The sequence below is a fragment of the Lampris incognitus genome, chromosome 20 (genome assembly GCF_029633865.1).
Source record: "Lampris incognitus isolate fLamInc1 chromosome 20, fLamInc1.hap2, whole genome shotgun sequence".
NCBI lineage: Eukaryota > Metazoa > Chordata > Actinopteri > Lampriformes > Lampridae > Lampris > Lampris incognitus.
The window spans coordinates 9,600,489-9,619,191 of record NC_079230.1 but is presented as its reverse complement, the minus strand read 5'-3'; the positions used below and the strand labels follow the sequence as shown (position 1 = coordinate 9,619,191).

Here is an 18,703-nt window from a genome sequence, read left to right as displayed (position 1 = left end):
AGTCAAAAAAATAACAGAAGTCTTTTCCAACAAACTTTCTGGTTAAAATATATGTACGACGTCGTCATCTAAGAAATTCCTCAAAATATAAACCTCATATATGTATATCTTGACAGTCAACTTAAATAGGACACCTATTTAAATTGACTGCACAGTGGCACCATGCACTCCTAATAACACTCTTAAGAATTTAACAGAATATAATGTAAAACTTTGCAAAAACATATACAATGAGCAACACACAAAAGGACACAGAAAAAAAGAAATAAATTAAAAAAAGCGAGGATTCCCGCTGCGGGGAGCCATCTTTAAACCCCGCTCAGCAGTTCGTCCACGGGGACGGTCGTCAGGTCAGAGTAAAAGTTGCCTTCGTTGTCTCCGCCTCCGAACACGAGCAGGGTTCTGGTGGTGGTGCGTTCTGCGCCGTCCTCCTCGTCCCGGTGATGGAGGCAAGCGGCGGTCTCCATGCTGATGACGGTATGGCCAGCTCTGGGCACCGAAAGCTGAGGGTGCGTCACCTCCGTCCAGCTGTTGGTGTCTGAACCAGCAAACCACAGGAGGAACACACACACACACACACACACACACACACATTTACATTTCTCACATTTAAAGTATTTCAGCGGTGTATTCCTCAAGATTCTCTTACAATCAGTGCTTAAACAATTAGTTGATTGAGCGACTGAGAGAAAACGAATTACAATTTTGGCAGTCGGTTAATCGTTAGAGTCATTCATCAAGTAAAAATATTAAACTTTGTTGGTTGCAGTTTCATAAACACTAAGATATGCCTGCCTTCTTCTTATTTATATCATTATGTAATTAATTTTTCATTTTTTGGGATTCCCCCCCCTTTTTCTCCCCAATTGTATTTGGCCAATTACCCCACTCTTCCGAGCCGTCCCGGTCGCTGCTCACCCTCCTCTGCTGATCCGGGGAGGGCAGCAGACTACCACATGCCTCCTCCGATACATGAGGAGTCGCCAGCCGCTTCTTTTCACCTGAAAGTGAGGAGTTTCACCAGGGGGACGTAGCGCATGGGAGGCTCATGCTATTCTCCTCAGCTCCTCCTCCTCCCTCGAACAGGTGCCCCGACCAACCAGAGGAGACGCTAGTGCAGCGAGCAGGACACATACCCACATCCGGCTTCCCACCCGCAGACACGGCCTGTAGGGACGCCTGACCAAGCCGGAGGTAATGTGGGGATTCGAACCGGTGATCCCCATGTTGGTAGGCAACGGAACAGACCGCTACGCTATCCAGACTCATTATGAAATTAATATTGGAGGTTTCCACTGGCTGTTAGTCAGACAAACGAAACAGTTTGTATAACGTCACTTTGGACTCTGGAAATGTAAGATGGGCATGCAACTTTATTTTTGACTTTTAACAAACTAAATAATAAATCGATTGAAAAAATATTCCACATTTTAATCGATTAGGAAAATGACTTAGTTGCAGCCCTAATTACGGTACAGCATGTATTGGCTGTTGTAGGGACTGCTCTTACGTCAAATGTTCATAAGGACCCAAACTGCTAGTTGATGTCGCTGTCCAGGTAAAATTAATTCCACGTGTATTATTGGTTAAAACCTGTTTTTTAAAAAAAAATCAGCAAAACTTCCTCATTGCAAACTTGGGCCTGAGATCTGAGGTCAGGTTCTGGTTAAAAGCAGACTAGTGTCTTGATGCATGCTCAATAATCCAGGTAAGGAAATCCCAGAAAGCTTCTTGGCTCTTGCACCTACAAACCTATGTTAATGTACTGCATACTTTTCTGGACTGATGACTTATTCCCAAAAAAACTTGTGATCACATGCAAAAAACCCCCCAAAACAACAAAAAACAGGAGCCACCCGTATGGAGGCGTGTAAGCGTCTGTCTCACCTGTGTCGAAGATGAAGGTGTCCATAAGGGCATTGTTTCCGTTGTAGCCTCCGTAGATTAAGAATTTGGTATCTGAGAGGACGGCGCTGCCGTGCCAGCTGGAAAACACACAGACACGGGGACGGACACAACACGTGGATCAAAATGTCAAGGAATCGCAGATGAGGGTAAAGGTCAAGTTTGAGGACAGACAAGTGTTTTGCACTTGAGGGTTTGTCTTGGTGGAATGATCAACGAAAAGACACAAGGACATGAACCACAATGTTTAAAAGAAGTAGACTAAGAAGATGCAACACGCACCAAGAACTACTGAAATATCTGAACAGGTCACTTGCAAGTATGTAAGGATAATGAGATATGATACATTAAAGTGTGTGAGTCTGTGTGTGTGTGTGTGTGTGTGTGTTCTGAACGAAAACTAACATCAAACACTTGTTTCTTTATGCCTGTGATGTGTGTATATGTGTTTGTGAAGTATCTCGGGGTCTTGTTCACAAGTGAGGGTATGATGGACCAGGAGATGGACAGGTGGATTGGTGCAGCATCAGCAGTAATGCGGAGGTTGTACCGGACCGTTGTGGTGAAGAGGGAGCTGAGCCGGAAGGCAAAGCTCTCAATTTACCAGTCAGTCTTCATTCCAACCCTCACCAATGGTCATGAGCTTTGGGTAGTGACCGAAAGGGGGAGATCGTGGATACAAGTGGCTGCAATGAGTTTCCTCCGTAGGGTGTCTGGGCTCAACCTTAGAGATTGGGTGAGGAGCTCGGACATCCGGAGGCGCTGCTCTTTCGCGTCGAAAGGAGCCAGTTGAGGTGGTTCTGGCATCTGATTAGGATGTCTCCAGGGTGCCTTCCTTTGGAGGTTTTCCGGGCACGTCCAACTGGGAGGAGACCCCGGGGTAGACCCAGAACTTGCTGGAGGGACTACATGTCCAACCTGGCCTGGGAACGCCTTGGGATCCCCCAGGAGGAGCTGGAGGGCGTTGCTGGGGAGAGGTAAGTCTGGAGTGCCCTACTTAGCTTGCTGCCACCGTGACCCGACCCCGGAGGAGTGGCTGATGATGAGATGAGATGAGATGCCTGTGTTGCTGTGTGGGTTAGATGCATCTTGAAGGTGGCTGTGTTATGTCATGTCAGAAGACAGACGTGCTGTCATGTGACAAATCATACATAGAGATCTTCGAGAGGCCTTGAGTCTTGTGTTTCTATTTGGCTGTGTTTCTGCAGAAACCAATACTTGTGTTGAACTCTTGACTCTTGCTAGAAATAGTTTCCCGCTATTGCATGCAGGAGTGATTCTATTGGTTGATTGTCTTTAAACATCGAGGGGCTAAATATGTAAGACTTCTTTGCTTAGCTGCATTATAAGACACTAAGCTCCTCACTCTCCGGGGAGAGACGGCTCTCTGACTTCTGTGTCGGGGTGTTTCTCTCCAGTATATAGTTTACAATATATTTTAATCCAGTGGCACGGTGGCGCAGTGGTTAGCGCAGTCACCTCACAGCAAGAAGGTCCTGGGTTCGAACCCTGGGGTTGTCCGACCTTGAGGGTCATCCCAGGTTGTCCTGTGTGGAGTTTGCATGTTCTCCCCGTGTCTGCGTGGGTTTCCTCTGGGGGCTCCGGTTTCCTCCCACAGTCCAAAGAAATGTAGGTCAGGTGAATCGGCTGTACTAAATTGTCCCTAGGTGTGAATGTGTCGGCCATGTGATGGACTGGTGGCCTGTCCAGGGTGTCTCCCTGCTTGCCGCCAAATGGCTGCTGGGATAGGCTCCAGTATCCCGCGACCGTAATTCGGATAAGCGGCTTGGATAATGGATGGATATTTTAACCCTCAACCTGTTGGTATTTTATGTTCTATTTCACTAGTCTTGACTGTTTGCAGGCAATTTCCACAATAGTGTGTGTGTGTGTGTGTGTGTGTGTGTGTGTGTGTACCTTCTAGGAGAGGGGGCTTTTCCATTGGTCCTCACAGCAGAAAACTCCATCAGCCCTGACAAACAAAGGAATCCCAAAACAACATTAAATCGCAGAAAATCGAATTAAGACACAAATGCACCAAATTACTTGGATGTCAAGTCATTTTTATTTGTGTAGCCCAATATCACAAATTTGTCTCAAGGGGCTTTACAGCAACACAACATCCTGTCCTGAGACCCTGGCAGTCTATTCTGTTGCCTACCAACACGGGTATTGCCAGTTTGAATCCCCGTGTTACCTCTGGCTTGGTTGGGCGTCCCTACAGACACAACTGGCCATTTCTGCGAGTGGGAAGTCGAATACAATATGTGTCCTGGTTGCTGCACTAGCGCCTCTTCTGGTCGGTCGGGGCGTCTGTTTGGGGGGGGGGGAAGACTGGGGGGAATAGCGTGATCCTGCCACGTGCTACGTCCCCCTGGTGAAACTCCTCACTGTCAGGTGAAAAGAAGCGGCTGGCGACTCCACATGTATGGGAGGAGGCATGTGGTAGCCTGCAGCCCTCCCCGGATCGGCAGAGGGGGTGGAGCAGCGACCGGGACATTACAGTCATTTACATTACAGTCATTTAGCCGACGCTATTATCCAAAGCAACGGCTCAGAAGAGTAGGATAATTGGCCAAATACAATTTTTTTGGGGGGTGGGGGGCTGTTTAGATTCCAACCCATTTTATTGGCAAGACTCACTCTCCCCCGTGGACACAGTTTAATACTAATATTGCGATTGTGATTTAGTATCCGATGTTTTTTTAAAGTTAATTATCTTCCGTGTTATCCAGTAAACACAAGCAATACATCATCCTGTAATATGACCGACACAACAGTCAGCATACCAACTGCTCTTTCCTGTGGGCCAGGCCTACGTTATGATGAGATGAACTGATGCATGAATCAATATGAATAACAACTTTATTTAACGATTTAAATTGTATAAGAAAAACCTTCAATCACAGCAGAACACAAGTCACTATGAATCACGTGCAACTGGACTTGGTTATATATCCGTGAAGACGTTTCGCCTCTCATCCAAGAGGCTTCATCAGTTCGTGCCTTTCTGACTAGACCAAGCTAGTCTGACTGGCTGGTGATGAAACTCAGATATTTAGCCTCTTTGGAGTCGTTATCAGAGCTATTGATGTCCATGGCTCTTTTGTGTTCCGATGTTTAGCAACGATAGTCGTTATCAGAGCTGTTGATAGACTCAAAAGCTTAGCCTCCAAGAACAACAGTTGGTCACTAACAGCTCCAACGACTCATGACCACTGAATGGAGCACAAACGAAGTCGAAACTAATACCTCCAATGACTTTTAGTATCGGCTCAGCTCGCTTGGAATTTTGACGGAGGTGGTACCAAAAAAGTACCAGCTATACTATCCTCAACTTTTGCCCAATGGGAAAAAAACAAAAACAAAACAAAAAGAGAGAGTTGAGTCGAGCTGGTACCACGCAGTGGAAAAGGGGCAAAATGTAATTTGACATTCATTACCCATTTCAACACCTTTTGTTCCAAATTTCATTCAAAAAGGTATTATTTTGGAAACTACAGATCATGATTAAACTGTGATATTGCTGGTATTTATGCACATTTAAAAAAAAAAAAAGTTGTAAACTTCCATTGAATGCAGGTATTGCAACAGTATTTTATTTGTTAACAGTGATTTATTTGGTCTCATCTGATGAAAGAGTATCTGCAATTGATTTTGTGGGTTTTTTTTCTCCCCAATTGTATCCGGCCAATTGTCCCACTCTTCCGAGCCGTCCCGGTCGCTGCTCCACCCACTCTTCCGAGCCGCCCCGGTCGCTGCTCCACCCCCTCTGCCGATCCGGGGAGGGCTGCAGGCTACCACATGCCTCCTCCGATACACGTGGAGTCGCCAGCCGCTTCTTTTCATCTGACAGTGAGGAGTTTTACCAGGGGGACATAGCGCGTGGGAGGATCACGCTATTCCTCCCAGTTCCCCCTCCCCCCCGAACAGGCGCCCCGACCGACCAGGACACATCTCCACATACGGCTTCCCACCCACAGACATGGCCAATTGTGTCTGTAAGGACACCCGACCAAGCCGGAGGTAACACGGGGGTTCGAACCGCCAATCCCCATGTCGGTAGGCAACAGAATAGACCGCTATGCTACCTGGACGCCCGATTTTGTGCTTTTGTGTGTGTGTGTGTGCGTGCGTGTGTGCGCGCATCTCTCTTACCCAGGTCCAACATGTACATGTCGTTGTAGCAGACAGGAGTGTCCCATCCTCCGAACATGTAGATCTTCCTCTCCTGCATGACACATGCCGAGTGACTGGAAGAGAGACAGAGGGAGCGTTTTCAAGAGAAGTAAAGACGATATAATTACACAACCACAGTACAAAACATATTGGTAGAATACTCTTTGAAACGAATACCCTTACTTCCTTAGCAATTTTCACTTTAGCCAAAGGTGTAGAGGAGTTTGAGGGTGAGAGAGAGATAGTTAGAAGGTGGGAAATGAGAAAGGTAGAGAAAGGCACGGGGGAGACATATGAATGATAAGAGAGAAAAGAAAAGAAAAAGGTAGTGTAGATGGATAGATATCTTGAAAACACAAAATTGTCTGAACAAGTCGACAGCTGACTCCCTGATTCAAGCCATCTCACCCTGAGCGTGGGGAAGGCATGTCACCCGTGACAATGGGCTGGTACCAGATGGAGAGATGGGGGTCAAAGATGTACAGGCAGTCACTGCAGCCATCCGGTTCGGGGTTGGGACGGGGAAACACCCCTCCCAGCACAAAGAGTTCGCCCCGGAACATACTACAGCTGTGGTAGGCCAGGGGGGGGACTTTGCCCTGAGCCTGAAGGTAGGAGAGGTGAGGAACACAGATGAGAGAGGACCAAAGCCAGGGCCCTTTCTCTATCAGCTAACACCACCAGCCAACAAAGTTTTCTATTTGTTTAATTCCTAAAAAAAAAAAACCTTCACCAAATTAAACAAAATCATTTTCTGATATAAACTGAACTACATTTGACAACTTCCAGAGACAAACATGGTGTACGAGTACACACACACACACCTCCACCATGGTCCATTTCCAGCTTTGCGTGTCCAGGATGTGAACGTCATTGAACCACTTCTTGTTCTTAGACCCTCCGAACACAAAGATCCTTCTAGAATCAGGATCGTAGACAGCTGTGTGGCCAATCCTGGCCTCGGGGGTGGGACCCTCGGCCAGCGTCTCGGCAGCGACCCAGGACATGGCCTCTATTGAACGGACAAAACAAAACTGGGCGTCACTTGGACCAGCTCGGACCCAGAACATGGCAAAAGTATGCAGGCAAAGGATTAATGATATGAGACTTTGCTGTTTCATAGGCTTGTCTCCAGTGCGGCAATAATGGCCAGAGAGTGAGAGATGGAGAGAGAGAAAGACAGAGAAGGGAGAGAAAGACACAGAGAGAGACAGAGGGAGAGAGAGAGAGAGAGGAGGGAGACAGAGGCAGACAGAGAGAAAGAGGGAGAGAGAGGACCAAAAGCAAAAGATAGAGAGCGAGAGAGACAGGAGAGAGAGAGCGAGAGAGACAGGAGAGAGAGAGAGAGAGAGAGCACGAGAAAGAGAAAATGAGTAAGAAAGAGAAATAAAGAGACCGTTTGCTCTTAGATATAATGGAGTATCTACCATGTGGGCTGACTTGTTACTTCAGGGCACCCAGATTTACTTTTAACCATTCACACAAGCAGTCTTTTTACTTCCCCATCACATGAAAAGAGCCTCTTCATATTGTTCACTGACCTGTGCATAACTTCCACATCGGGTCCTTGCAAAACTGCATCCTGGCTCCCTGTCCTCCGATCAGAATCACAGTCTGAGCGTCAATAGGACACAGTGTTTGACCCCAACGACCTGACGGGCCAACCAGTGGAGCTAATGGGGAGATCGGAGACGCGTAGGGGAGAGGAGACGTCTAACTCAAAACCACAGTTCTACAGTCACCAATGTTACCAACTGCTTTTAACCCCCACTAGGATTAAAACTGTCGTGGGATTTGACACGACTGTGCAAGTGCTCACCAGTCTGCTTGAGTGTCTTGGCCGGTCTGCCGTTGGTCCTGGTTGCATTTTGTAAAGGTGGTTTTGCAGCTTCCTTTACCGCTGCTGATCCTTTGGCTATAAAGGGGAGAGTTAAGACCAGAGATTATGCATCTCTCAAACCGACTGCATCAGACAGCTCACATACACCTCAACACACAGACAGTTTTTACTCCAAAGGGGTACTACTCATCCTCTCTTCACCATTTCCCTCATTCGTGTAAACGCACACATACACGCACAAACAAATGGCATGTGAATAGTCTGCACACTTGTTCAACCTCTCTCCTTGTCACACACACACACACACACATTTTTATTCTGTCTTCTTTCACAAAACGAAAACACTGCCTCATCATCATCATCATCACTTCTGTAACCTATGGAGGTCGTAGGAGCACAGCGGATGCCTCAACAAGTCTCTTCCACCGCTCCCTATCCATCGCAGCTCTCCCCGTCTCCACTACGCTCATCTGTAGCCATTCTCCGATGTTGTTTACCCAGGTTTTTCTCGGTCTCCCTCTCTTCCCAGTTCCTTCTAACCAGGCCTCATATACCTCCGGAATCCACATCTCTCTCTCGCCTGTCTTCATCCCATTTAGTCTCACTGCTTAAAAGTGTTTTGTGTAATTCTACTTGAATCTTGACACTTTTTGTATACTGGTGTGAATAAAAAAATAAATAAAAAGGCCAGTAAGACTAAAAGGTAACGGTTCTACCAGCTTCTGCCACTGCTGAATGCCCAGTTAGGCCTGAACAGTGACTTATTTCTCTAAGCAATTTGAATCACGAACAGCATCAATTCTACATTTACATTTGGATGACCCATACATGGCACCAAGCGCCCCCAGCATGCCAAACGACATTTTGCAACATAAGAATATAAGCATGTAGGGGTGTCCAGGTGGCGTGGCGTTCTATTTCGTTGCCTACTAACATGGGGATTGCCGGATCGAATCCCCGTGTTACCTCCGGCTTGGTTGGGTATCCCTACAGACACAATTGGCCGTGTCTGCGGGTGGGAAGCCGGATGTGGGTATGTGTCCTGGTCACTGCACTAGCGCCGCCTCTGGTCGGTCAGGGTGCCTGTCCGGGGGGGGGGGGGGGACTGGGGGACAAAGCGTGATCCTCCCACGTGCTACCTCCCCCTGGCGAAACCCCTCACTGTCAGATGAAAAGAAGTGAAAGAAGTGGCTGGTGACTCCACATGTATCAGAGGAGGCATGTGGTAGTCTGCAGCCCTCCCCGGATCGGCAGAGTGGGTGGAGCAGCGACCGGGACGGCTCGGAAGAGTGGGGTAATTGACCGGATACAATTGGGGAGAAAAGGGGGGGGGGGGAGGGACAAGCATGTAGGTTCAACAACATGCAGAAAACGTCTCCATAGACATTCTCTCAGAGACCACTGAGGCCCCTTCTAAGGGTGTGGCACACAAATAACATGACTTGAAAAAGTAGAGCAACATATATGGAGAAGTCAATTTTCACATACAGTTGGTACATGTTGAACAAGCCCCAAACTTGTTCATCACCAACCACAGTACTCACGGCAACTACAGTTAGTGGTTAAGTTCAGGTACTCATTTACCAAGACATGGTTGCAAAACTGCCCTATTTTAATTTTGTGAATTACCATTATACACACACTGTATGTTGTGCAGAAGAATGGGAATCAATATATATAATTTTTTTATGTAATTGGTATGCCTAAGAATCATGACCTCAATGCCAAACCAACGCAATGCTCCCCTTTTTCATCCAGAACCATGCAGCCTTACCCTCAGTAGATATTGTTTGCTGCGATCAGTGCTGCGAACTTAGTTGAGGACTGCAAATGCAAGTCAAGTTTTTTGGGCGTCTTAGGTTTTCAATCAACGACCAAAAAAAAACTCCCGTGCTTTTCGACTGCAGAAATCTGAGGCATGCCAGTTGTTGGATTTGTTTCAACTGGTACCACCCAGCAACCAATGCTGATGTAGGAGTCAAAACATTACACACAGCAACTTTAATACCCGGGCGACTGACTGTTTACAGACTGTCTTGGTGCCAAATAAGATGTAAACTCTGTTTTTACACACAATACCTCGACAAACCCCCATCCCCTCATCTTCTGGTTGCTCTCACCTGCTCCCTTTGCCTTCGTGGCCTCGCCTCCGTTGGTGAACAGCTTCACGCCTCCGTGTGTCTGACCCTTGACCTTTCTCTCCGGGGTCATCTTCTTTGAGGTTCTGGTGGGACTCTCGTTCTCCTTCTCTCTATTTGATACCTTCTCGTCAACTTCCTTTGGCGTTACCTCCCTCTTCCTCTTGCCATTGACCTTCCGGACAGCAGGGGGAGCTGTGTTGCACTGAAGTAGTGCAGAGAACCAGAAATAAACTTTTCAAATTTCATTTAAGGGCAAATAAAAGAATGATTGGTACTGACTGTGATGACTGATATTACTTTGACTAGCCAATGTAGACAACAGCTATAATATGGCAGCTATGCAAATATGGAGATCAGCATCAAACCATAAACAGCCTGTGTGCTTCACACAGAGAAAGGCTGTTTGAGACAGATGCAAGTATCAACTTATCACGCCTTTTTTTTCTTCTCCCCAACTGTACTTGGCCAACTACCCCACTCTTCCGAGCTGCCCCGGTTGCTGCTCCACCCTCTCTGCTGATCCGGGGAGGGCTGCAGACTACCACATGCTTCTTCCGATACATGTGGAGTCACCAGCCGCTTCTTTTCACCTGACAGTGAGGAGTTTCACCAGGGGGACGTAGCACGTGGGAGGATCACACTATTCCCCCCAGTCCCCCCCCCCCGAACAGCTGCCCCGACTGACCAGAGGAGGCGCTAGTGCAGCGACCAGGACACATACCCACATTCGCCTTCCCACCTGCAGACACGGCCAATTGTGTCTGTAGGGACGCCCGACCGAGCCGGAGGTAACACGGGGATTTGAACTGGCGATCCCTGTGTTGGTAGGCAACGGAATAGACCGCTATGCTACCCAGACGCCCCAGCAGCACTCGTTTTGCTCCGTTAGCGTCTTGACATCAGACACACCGCTGTAATGACATCAGTTCTTTCCACATTACCTTGGGCGTGTTTTCGTTCACTGTCTGGATGGGCTGTGGGTCAGACACATCTGCTTTCACCTACAAACAAACAGGCAAAAGAAGTCAAAGAGGGACGAGATAACGACATGAATAAATAAGTTCAAAACATATGAAAACAATAACAGCTTGCACAACCTGAAACGTGAACGACATTTATTCATCATCATCTTAACTGTGCGAGAAAGAGATTATCTACTCCAAACACGTTGCTTCACTGTTCATTATAGAAGCCTCTCTTCTGTATTTTATCCCTGATGGTCTATCTGTTATCGAACGACTCCATTTGTTTTATTCCTGAGTGGCGGCAGGTGCATTACAATGATGTTTAAGTGGCTTTAGCAAAGAGACCACTGGCAACTGGTAATAAGAAATGTAAATGCTACTTATATTTTTATATCTACTTCTATTATCATCTCATTTAATCCTACGCTTTATCGTGCCTTCGTACTGTCCTGTTGTTTACTTTTTTCAACACTGTTTTTACTAATTATCCAATTGTATTGTATGTTTTATCTGGGTTTTTTTTGTTGTTTGTTTGTTTATTGAGGACTTTGACTGCATTTTATGTAAAAAGGTGTTAAGAGCCCCTGAACACCTCCATCTTTTAATTCCCTGCAGACAACCACAGGGAGGCTTGGCTCTACTTGAAATTTAAAGATGGGCAAAAGGGACGAATTATTCGTCTTAAATATTTTCAAATGAATTAAAAAAAAATGGTTGGAAGACTTGCCAGGTTTCCTCCCAGTAGAGTGACAGTCAGCGTGACTCCGTCCGTCCACGTCTCCTCCTCCCACTGCTCCCACGACAAACACCTGAGGGACAACATTGTGGACTTTGGATTCTGCCTTTTGCATTGTATGTACATGTGTATGTATATGTATATATCAGAATCAACTTTATTGGCCAAGTGTGTCTATGCACACGAGGAATTTGACTCCGGTTCACAGCAGCTTCTAGCACATGCAGATATCACTCACACAAAAAAGAAAAAAGAAAACCAGAAGAAATAAATGGAACAGGACATTGGAGGAAAGCATATACACACAACAGGTGTGTTGCTACTATACAGACTTTTGTTATGGTTGAGTAATAACAACCTATGCCCATGTATTATACCATATTGCTGTAATACTATATTGCCCATACACTATATAATATAATATACCATACCACAAGTCCACAACCCATCATACCCATATACAATGCTATATACTGCTACTATATTACACTATATTATCTTATGTACCAGAAGTATACACTATATATTCACCTACCATCCACCTGACAACTACATAATACTACATTATGTACCTGTTACAACCACAACAATAACAGCAATAATGTCTAACCAGTATACAGCAGTTGTATGAGTATTTATTTACAATTGTACATTTGTGTTGCACAAACATTTGTATTGCACATCTGGTTTTAAAGAGGTAGTGCACGCTGTAGATATGTAGGCGAGACATGTTGACCAGAAGGGGCTATTTACAAAGTTTCGTATTTACATAATAAGTGTCTATTCCTGCACCTTGCTGTTAAGTGTTCATGAGAGAGATGGCCTGTGGGGGAAAAAAACTGTTCCTACTATATCTGGTGGTTTTGGTGCATATTGCTCTGTAGTGTTTCCCAGAGGGTAGGAGTTCAAACAGACTATGTCCTGGGTGTGGGGGGGGTCTGTGCTGATTCTGCCCATCCTTTTGCAGGCTCTAGAGGTGTACAAGTCCTGCGGGGTGGGTAGGGGAGAGCCAGTGATTTTTTCCCCCCTGCTGTCCTTACTGTTTGCTGCAGTCTGTTCCTATCCTGTTTTGTTGCTGCTGCGCACCAGACCATGATAGCTCCACAGCTCCCGTGGCAGACCAAATTTCCTCAATTGCTGCAGAACGAACATCCTCTGCTGGGCCTTTTTGAGGACGGAGTTGATGTTGGTCTCCCACTTCGGGTCTTTGGAAATGGTAGTTCCCAGAAACTTGAAGCTCTCCACGGTTGACTCAGGGCTGTTGGATATTGTGACGGGGAGCTGTGCTGAGCGGGGTCTCCTATAGTCCAGTCATCTCTACAGTCTTGAGCATGTTCAGCTCAAAGTTGTTCTGACTACACCAGAGAACCAGCTGCTCAACCTCCCGCCGATATGCAAACTCGTCATCATCCTGGATGAGTCCAGTGACCATAGTGTCATCTGCAAACTTCAGTAATTTAACACTTGGGTTCTTGGAGGCGTAGTCGTTGGTTTAGAGCCTTGAATGCCAATAAGTGGCCAGCGGGCCAAGGCTGGCCCAAATGTCTGGCCCGCGCCGACCTATTGGCACTAACGCCCCTTGTCATAACATGTGAAATAAAGTGCGTTCTGCTCTACTTTATTCTGACCTCACCCCACACTTGACCTATGCCGTAGAGCGTGTGTAGACGTAATATGTACTCCGCACTCTCTACGGTCCTTGACTAGACAAAGCCACTCACCAGCTAAGTCACAGATTGTCAATAACTGTCCTAAACCAAGAACATGGCCTGCATGAAAAAGCGGACAGTCGACCAGGAAAACTGTCGGTTCAAATCTGACTGGACTGATCAGTTTTGTTTTACTTTACCGGACCACGCCAATGCCAAACTGACATACTTGATATGCATGCAGACCGTAGCTGTCTGCAAACACACACACACACACACACGCACACACACACACACACACACACACACACACACGTCACCCTGTACATGTGGGGATAGCTCATTGACTACATTCATTAACTCTAACCTTAACCATCATAACTACATACCTAACCTTAACCTATTCCTAATTCTAACCTTAACCCTAAAAACAAGTCCTGACCCTAAAATAGACCCTTTTCCTCCTGGGGACCCATAAAATGTCCCCACAGGGTAGGTGGTTTCAGGTTTTTCCAATCCTAATAGGGACAAAGACGCTTCCCCCTTGGGAAGCTGAAACAACCCAAGCCCACACAGAAACTGCTGCCAAATTTCTACAGAACCACTGACAGCATCCTGACTGAGTCACCGTGTGGTATGCCAGCTGCACAGCCGCCGAGCGAAAGGACCTGCATCGTGTGGTGACGGAGCTCCCAAAACTGGACACCATCTATGCCAGTCGACTGAGGAAGAAAGCGAGCAGCATCATCAGGGACACAACACACCCCGGCCACTCCCTGTTTTAACCGCTGCCGTCTGGCAGATGTTTCAAGACAATAAGATCCTGCACCAATAGACTGAGGAACAGTCTCTTTCCCAGAAGTGTGGCCTCCATCACACCCCTCCCAGTCCAACCACAGAAACGAATTCAGGTACTGTGAGCACACACAGACATATACATATTAAGGACTGTGAAACACATTAAGGACTGTAATACAACACACACACAAACATATCAGACTGTGACACACACACACACCCACACACCCACATCAAAGACCGGGGCACACAAATGCATGCACACACACACCCACCCACACACACACCCCCCCAGAGATGTCTACTACTCCTACTACTTTTGGCTGCTCCCATTAGGGGTCGTCACCGCGGATCATCCGTTTCCATCTCTTCCTGTCCTCTGCATCTTCCCCTGTCACACCAGCCACCTGTATGTCCTCCCTCACCACATCCATAAACCTCCTCTTTTCCTCTTCCCTGGCAGCTCCATATTCAGCATCCTTCTCCCAATATACCCAGCATCTCTCCTCCACACATGTCTAAACCATCTCAATCTTGCCTCTCTTGCTTTGTCTCCAAACCGTCCAACCTGAGCTGTCCCTCTAATCCAAATGCTGTCCTAATCCTGTCCTTCTTCATCACTCCCAATGAAAATCTTAGCATCTTCAACTCTGCCACCTCCAGCTCTGCCTCCTGTCTTTTCATCAGTGCCACTGTCTCCAAATCATATAACATAGCTGGTCTCACAACCATCTTGTAAACCTTCCCTTTAACTCTTGCTGGTGCTCTTCTATCGTGAATCACTCCTGACACTCTTTTCCACCCACTCCACTCTGCCTGCACTCTCTTCTTCACCTCTCTTCCACACTCCCTGTTACTTTGGACAGTTGACCCCAAGTATTTAAACTCATACACCTTCGTCACCTCTACTTCTTGCATCCTCACCATTCCGCTGTCCTCCCTTTCATTCACACATATGTATTCTGTGCATAAAGACAATAACAAAAATAATGATAATAGTAACATTCGTAATAGCAGCAACAACATCTGCATATGAAACAACTTCTGCCGGCGCAATGGAAAAATCCCCCCAGACGTTTTGGCCCTTGGCTTAGCATGCATGACATGACTAGGCCCTTGGGAAAAACTAATTGGGGAACCCTGGTATAAGAGCAGTTGGGGAGAGGACATATTCCCGGGAAGCACCAGGGCTGACTGCCCGTATACCAGAAGTGACTTCCTCCAGCCTCACCTGCTGTTTCTTGCCTGTCAGGAAGCTGGTGATCCACTGACAGATGGCGGGGGATACAGTGAGCTTGGAGAGATTGTAGGAAAGGATTTCTGGAACAATGGTATTGACCAGCTAGCTGAAGTCCACAAACAGGATCCTTGCATATGTTGCTGGACAGTCAAGGTGTTGCAGGATGTAGTGCAGTCCCATGTTGACTTCATAATCCGCTGACCTGTTTGCCCGGTAAACAAATTGCAGGGGGTTCCAGCAGGTGTCCTGTGACTTTTTTCAGGTGGGCCAACACCAGTCGTTCGAAATTCTTCATGACCACAGACTTCAGAGCGACAGGCTTGTAGCCATCCAGCTCTGTGGTGGAGGATTTCTTTGGAACCGGGATGATTGTGGAGCGTTTGAAGCAGGAGGGGACTTCACAGAGCTCCAGGGATCTGTTGAAGATCTGTGTGAAGATTGGAGCCAGTTGGTTAGAACAGGCTTTAAAACAGGATGGGGAGACGCCATTTGGACCCAGTGCTTTCCTGGTCTTACGTCTCTGGGAAAAATCCTCTACACATATCTCGAGTGCAGCCTGAGTATCGGGGGGGGGGGGGGGTTGCCAGAGGTGTGATGGGGGCTGTTGTTGTTGGGCTGGAGCGAGTGAGGGGTGTGAATTTGTCTCTCTCAAACCTGCAATAGAAGACATTCAGTTCATCAGCCAAGTCTTTGTTTGCCTCAGCATGAGGGGATGGTCTTCTACCGTTTGTGATGTCTTGCAGGCCCCTCCATACTGACACAGGGTTGCTAGCTGAAAGCCTGTTTTTCAGCTTTTCAATGTAGTTTCTTTTAGCCACTCTGATCTCCTTTGTCAATGAATTTCTGGCCTGCTTGTACAGGGCTCTATCCCCACTGCTGTAGGCATCCTGCTTAGTCTGCCGGAGTTGTCTTAGTTTGGCTGTGAACCATAGTCTGTTATTGTTGTATGTGCAGTCTGTCTTCACAAAAGGTGATGTAAGATGTCACAGCGTCAGTTAGTTCGTCCAGGTTGCCAGTTGCAGCTTCAAATACACTCCAGTCGGTGCGGTCAAAACATTCTTCCAGTTCCTGCTTTGCTTCGCCGGTCCATTTCTTTACTGTTTTAACCACAGGCTCTTCAGATTTTAGTTTTTGCCTGTAGGCTGGGATAAGATGAACCAAGCAGGAATCAGAGTGCCCCAAAGGTGCCCGGGGGAAAGAGCGATACGCATCTTTAAGAATTGTGTAGCAGTTATTTTATGTTATTTTCCCTAGTGGGACAATTATCATGCTGTCTGTGTTTTGGTAGTTCGTGGTTTAATTTTGCTCTGTTAAAGTCCCCAAGGATTATGAAAAGCGAGTCCGTATGTTTTTGTTCAGAGCCAGTTATTTGGTCGGCCAGGGTTTGCAGTGCGCCATTCACACTGGCCTGGGGTGGGATGTAAACACCGACCAGGATGAAGGATGAAAACTCCCGTGGTGAATAAAATGGCTTACAGTTTATGAATAATGACTCCAAGTTCAGGCTGCAGTATTCATCTGTACACCAACCTTCACTTATGCAGAAGCAAATTCCTCCGCCCTTCGCTTTTACCGATAGCGCCGTAACGCGACCCGCCCGATGTAGGCGGAAGCCCGGTGTCACCTGTCGGTGTAATCTGCTGTCGGGGGTGGATTAGCTGAGCCAGGTCTCAGTGAAACAAAGGGCAGCAGAACGTGCAAAGTCCTTGCTCTTCCCACTGAGGAGAAGCAGCTTGTCCATTTTGTTGGGCATGGAGCGGAGATTCGCCAGGTGAATCGCTGGGAGTCTAGCTCAGAATCCCCACTGTCAGAGCCTCACCGGTGCACGGGCCCACATTTCCCCCATCTGCGTTGCTTCCATGTCTCACAGAGCCGCTGTTCCTCCAACTAAGATCTCCAAAAAACTTTACGGGTTTGTGAAAACTGGTGGGAAAACTATCTGGAGTTAACTGCCTAATGTTAAGCAGCTCTTCTCTAGTGAGAGTAATCGGGTTTGAATGACTGTACACATAGAGAATAAACAAAAACAAAGAGAGCACTAGAGAGGCTGCCATCCCCGGCACCATCTTGATAACATGTATCTGTGTATGTAATTCAGTCCTTTGTAACAGTGGCTCTCAACCCAGTCACCAGGGACCCCCCCTAGTAATGCTGGCTTTCTATTCTGCCAGGTAGTTAATCAGTCTCCTGTCGTGTCAGATATTCCAGCCATCTAATCACAACCGATGAGTGTAATCAACAACCTGAGGGAAGAGAAAACCAGCAGCACCCGGGGAAGGGGCCTGGACTCTGCAAGACTCAGCGGGCCTACTTGTTATACGGGGTGAGTTTCCCGATCGTGACCGGGGTCCGGTCGGCGTCGTTGAGCTCGGCGTTGACGCAGATCCTCTCCCCCCAAGGCCCACTGGTAAACAGCACCACCTGGCGGGCGTCCGGCGGAACCGCCACAGAGGTCCGACACGACCCGTCGGCGCTGAAACGGCAGAGGAAAGAGAAAACGCTCCCGTTGGTTGAAGCCGATTGGCTGGACGCAGAAATCACAGCAACAATAATCACATTTGCCCGAGCGGGTAAAACAAACGCTTGATAGTGAAACCGTGTTTACGTATGACGGGCCCGACAGCCACCTTACCACAGAAGTCTGTGAGGCGGACCGTCCACGCCGATGACCGCGTAAACTCCGAAGTCGCCCATCTTGCGCAAGTCCCTCGCCAAAAGCGGTCAGACGCAACCACAAAAAAAAAACAAACAAAAAAGAGTTTCTGCCACGAATGGCCGCTGTTGATATTTTCTGAAGATGGAAATAATCGTCCGCAGCGTCTCCCGCCGCCGTCGCGTCGTCGATTCTAAACTCCGCGCCAACGGCGAACGGCGTGCGCGCTTTAGTTACGGAGTGTGCGGGGAGGGCGGAGTCTACCGTCGACTACTATCGGGAGCAACGTCGACTCCGCTCGCACGGAACGCCGGAGATTTATCCCCGAGCGCTCCGTATTAACCAGCGAGCCGGCCATCGGAAAAAGTGCGTTCACGAACACTTGCACGTTCGACGCGGCGCTGTGAAAACCGCGAGGCCCGTCGTCATATTTAACGTTTCTTTTCGCTCGCGTCTCTTTCTGTCCGGCAATACCGCCACCCAGCAACAACGCGAGCAACGTATGTCATAAGCCACGTCTCACGCTTCCCCGAAGGAGGGAGGGGGGGGGGGGGGGGGAGAGGAGGAGATGGTGTAACAGAACGTTGTACGACTCTT

The 18,703-nt window shown here is 47.6% G+C and overlaps 1 protein-coding gene across 1 annotated transcript; it reads right to left on the bottom strand.

The window, feature by feature from the left end:
• Positions 1-113: 113 nt before the first annotated feature.
• Positions 114-18,257, bottom strand: krcp (kelch repeat-containing protein). Its single transcript, XM_056300846.1, has 13 exons — positions 18,086-18,257; positions 17,765-17,926; positions 11,758-11,839; positions 11,007-11,066; positions 10,045-10,267; positions 7,904-7,999; positions 7,626-7,757; positions 6,909-7,096; positions 6,493-6,689; positions 6,064-6,158; positions 3,823-3,877; positions 1,888-1,985; positions 114-538 (listed from the first exon to the last, which is right to left on the bottom strand). The coding sequence occupies exons 1-13, from the start codon at positions 18,145-18,147 to the stop codon at positions 309-311; spliced, it is 1,680 nt and encodes a 559-aa protein (XP_056156821.1). The 5' UTR covers positions 18,148-18,257; the 3' UTR covers positions 114-308.
• Positions 18,258-18,703: the final 446 nt, after the last annotated feature.

Coding starts and splice junctions, on each gene's coding strand:
- krcp (XM_056300846.1), bottom strand. CDS start 18,147: ATGGGCGACTTCGGAGTTTACGCGGTCATCGGCGTGGACGGTCCGCCT. Junction 10,268..11,006: donor TGAACGAAAACACGCCCAAG/GTAATGTGGAAA, acceptor GCACTACTTCAG/TGCAACACAGCTCCCCCTGC. Junction 3,878..6,063: donor CATGTACATGTTGGACCTGG/GTAAGAGAGATG, acceptor TTTGTTTGTCAG/GGCTGATGGAGTTTTCTGCT.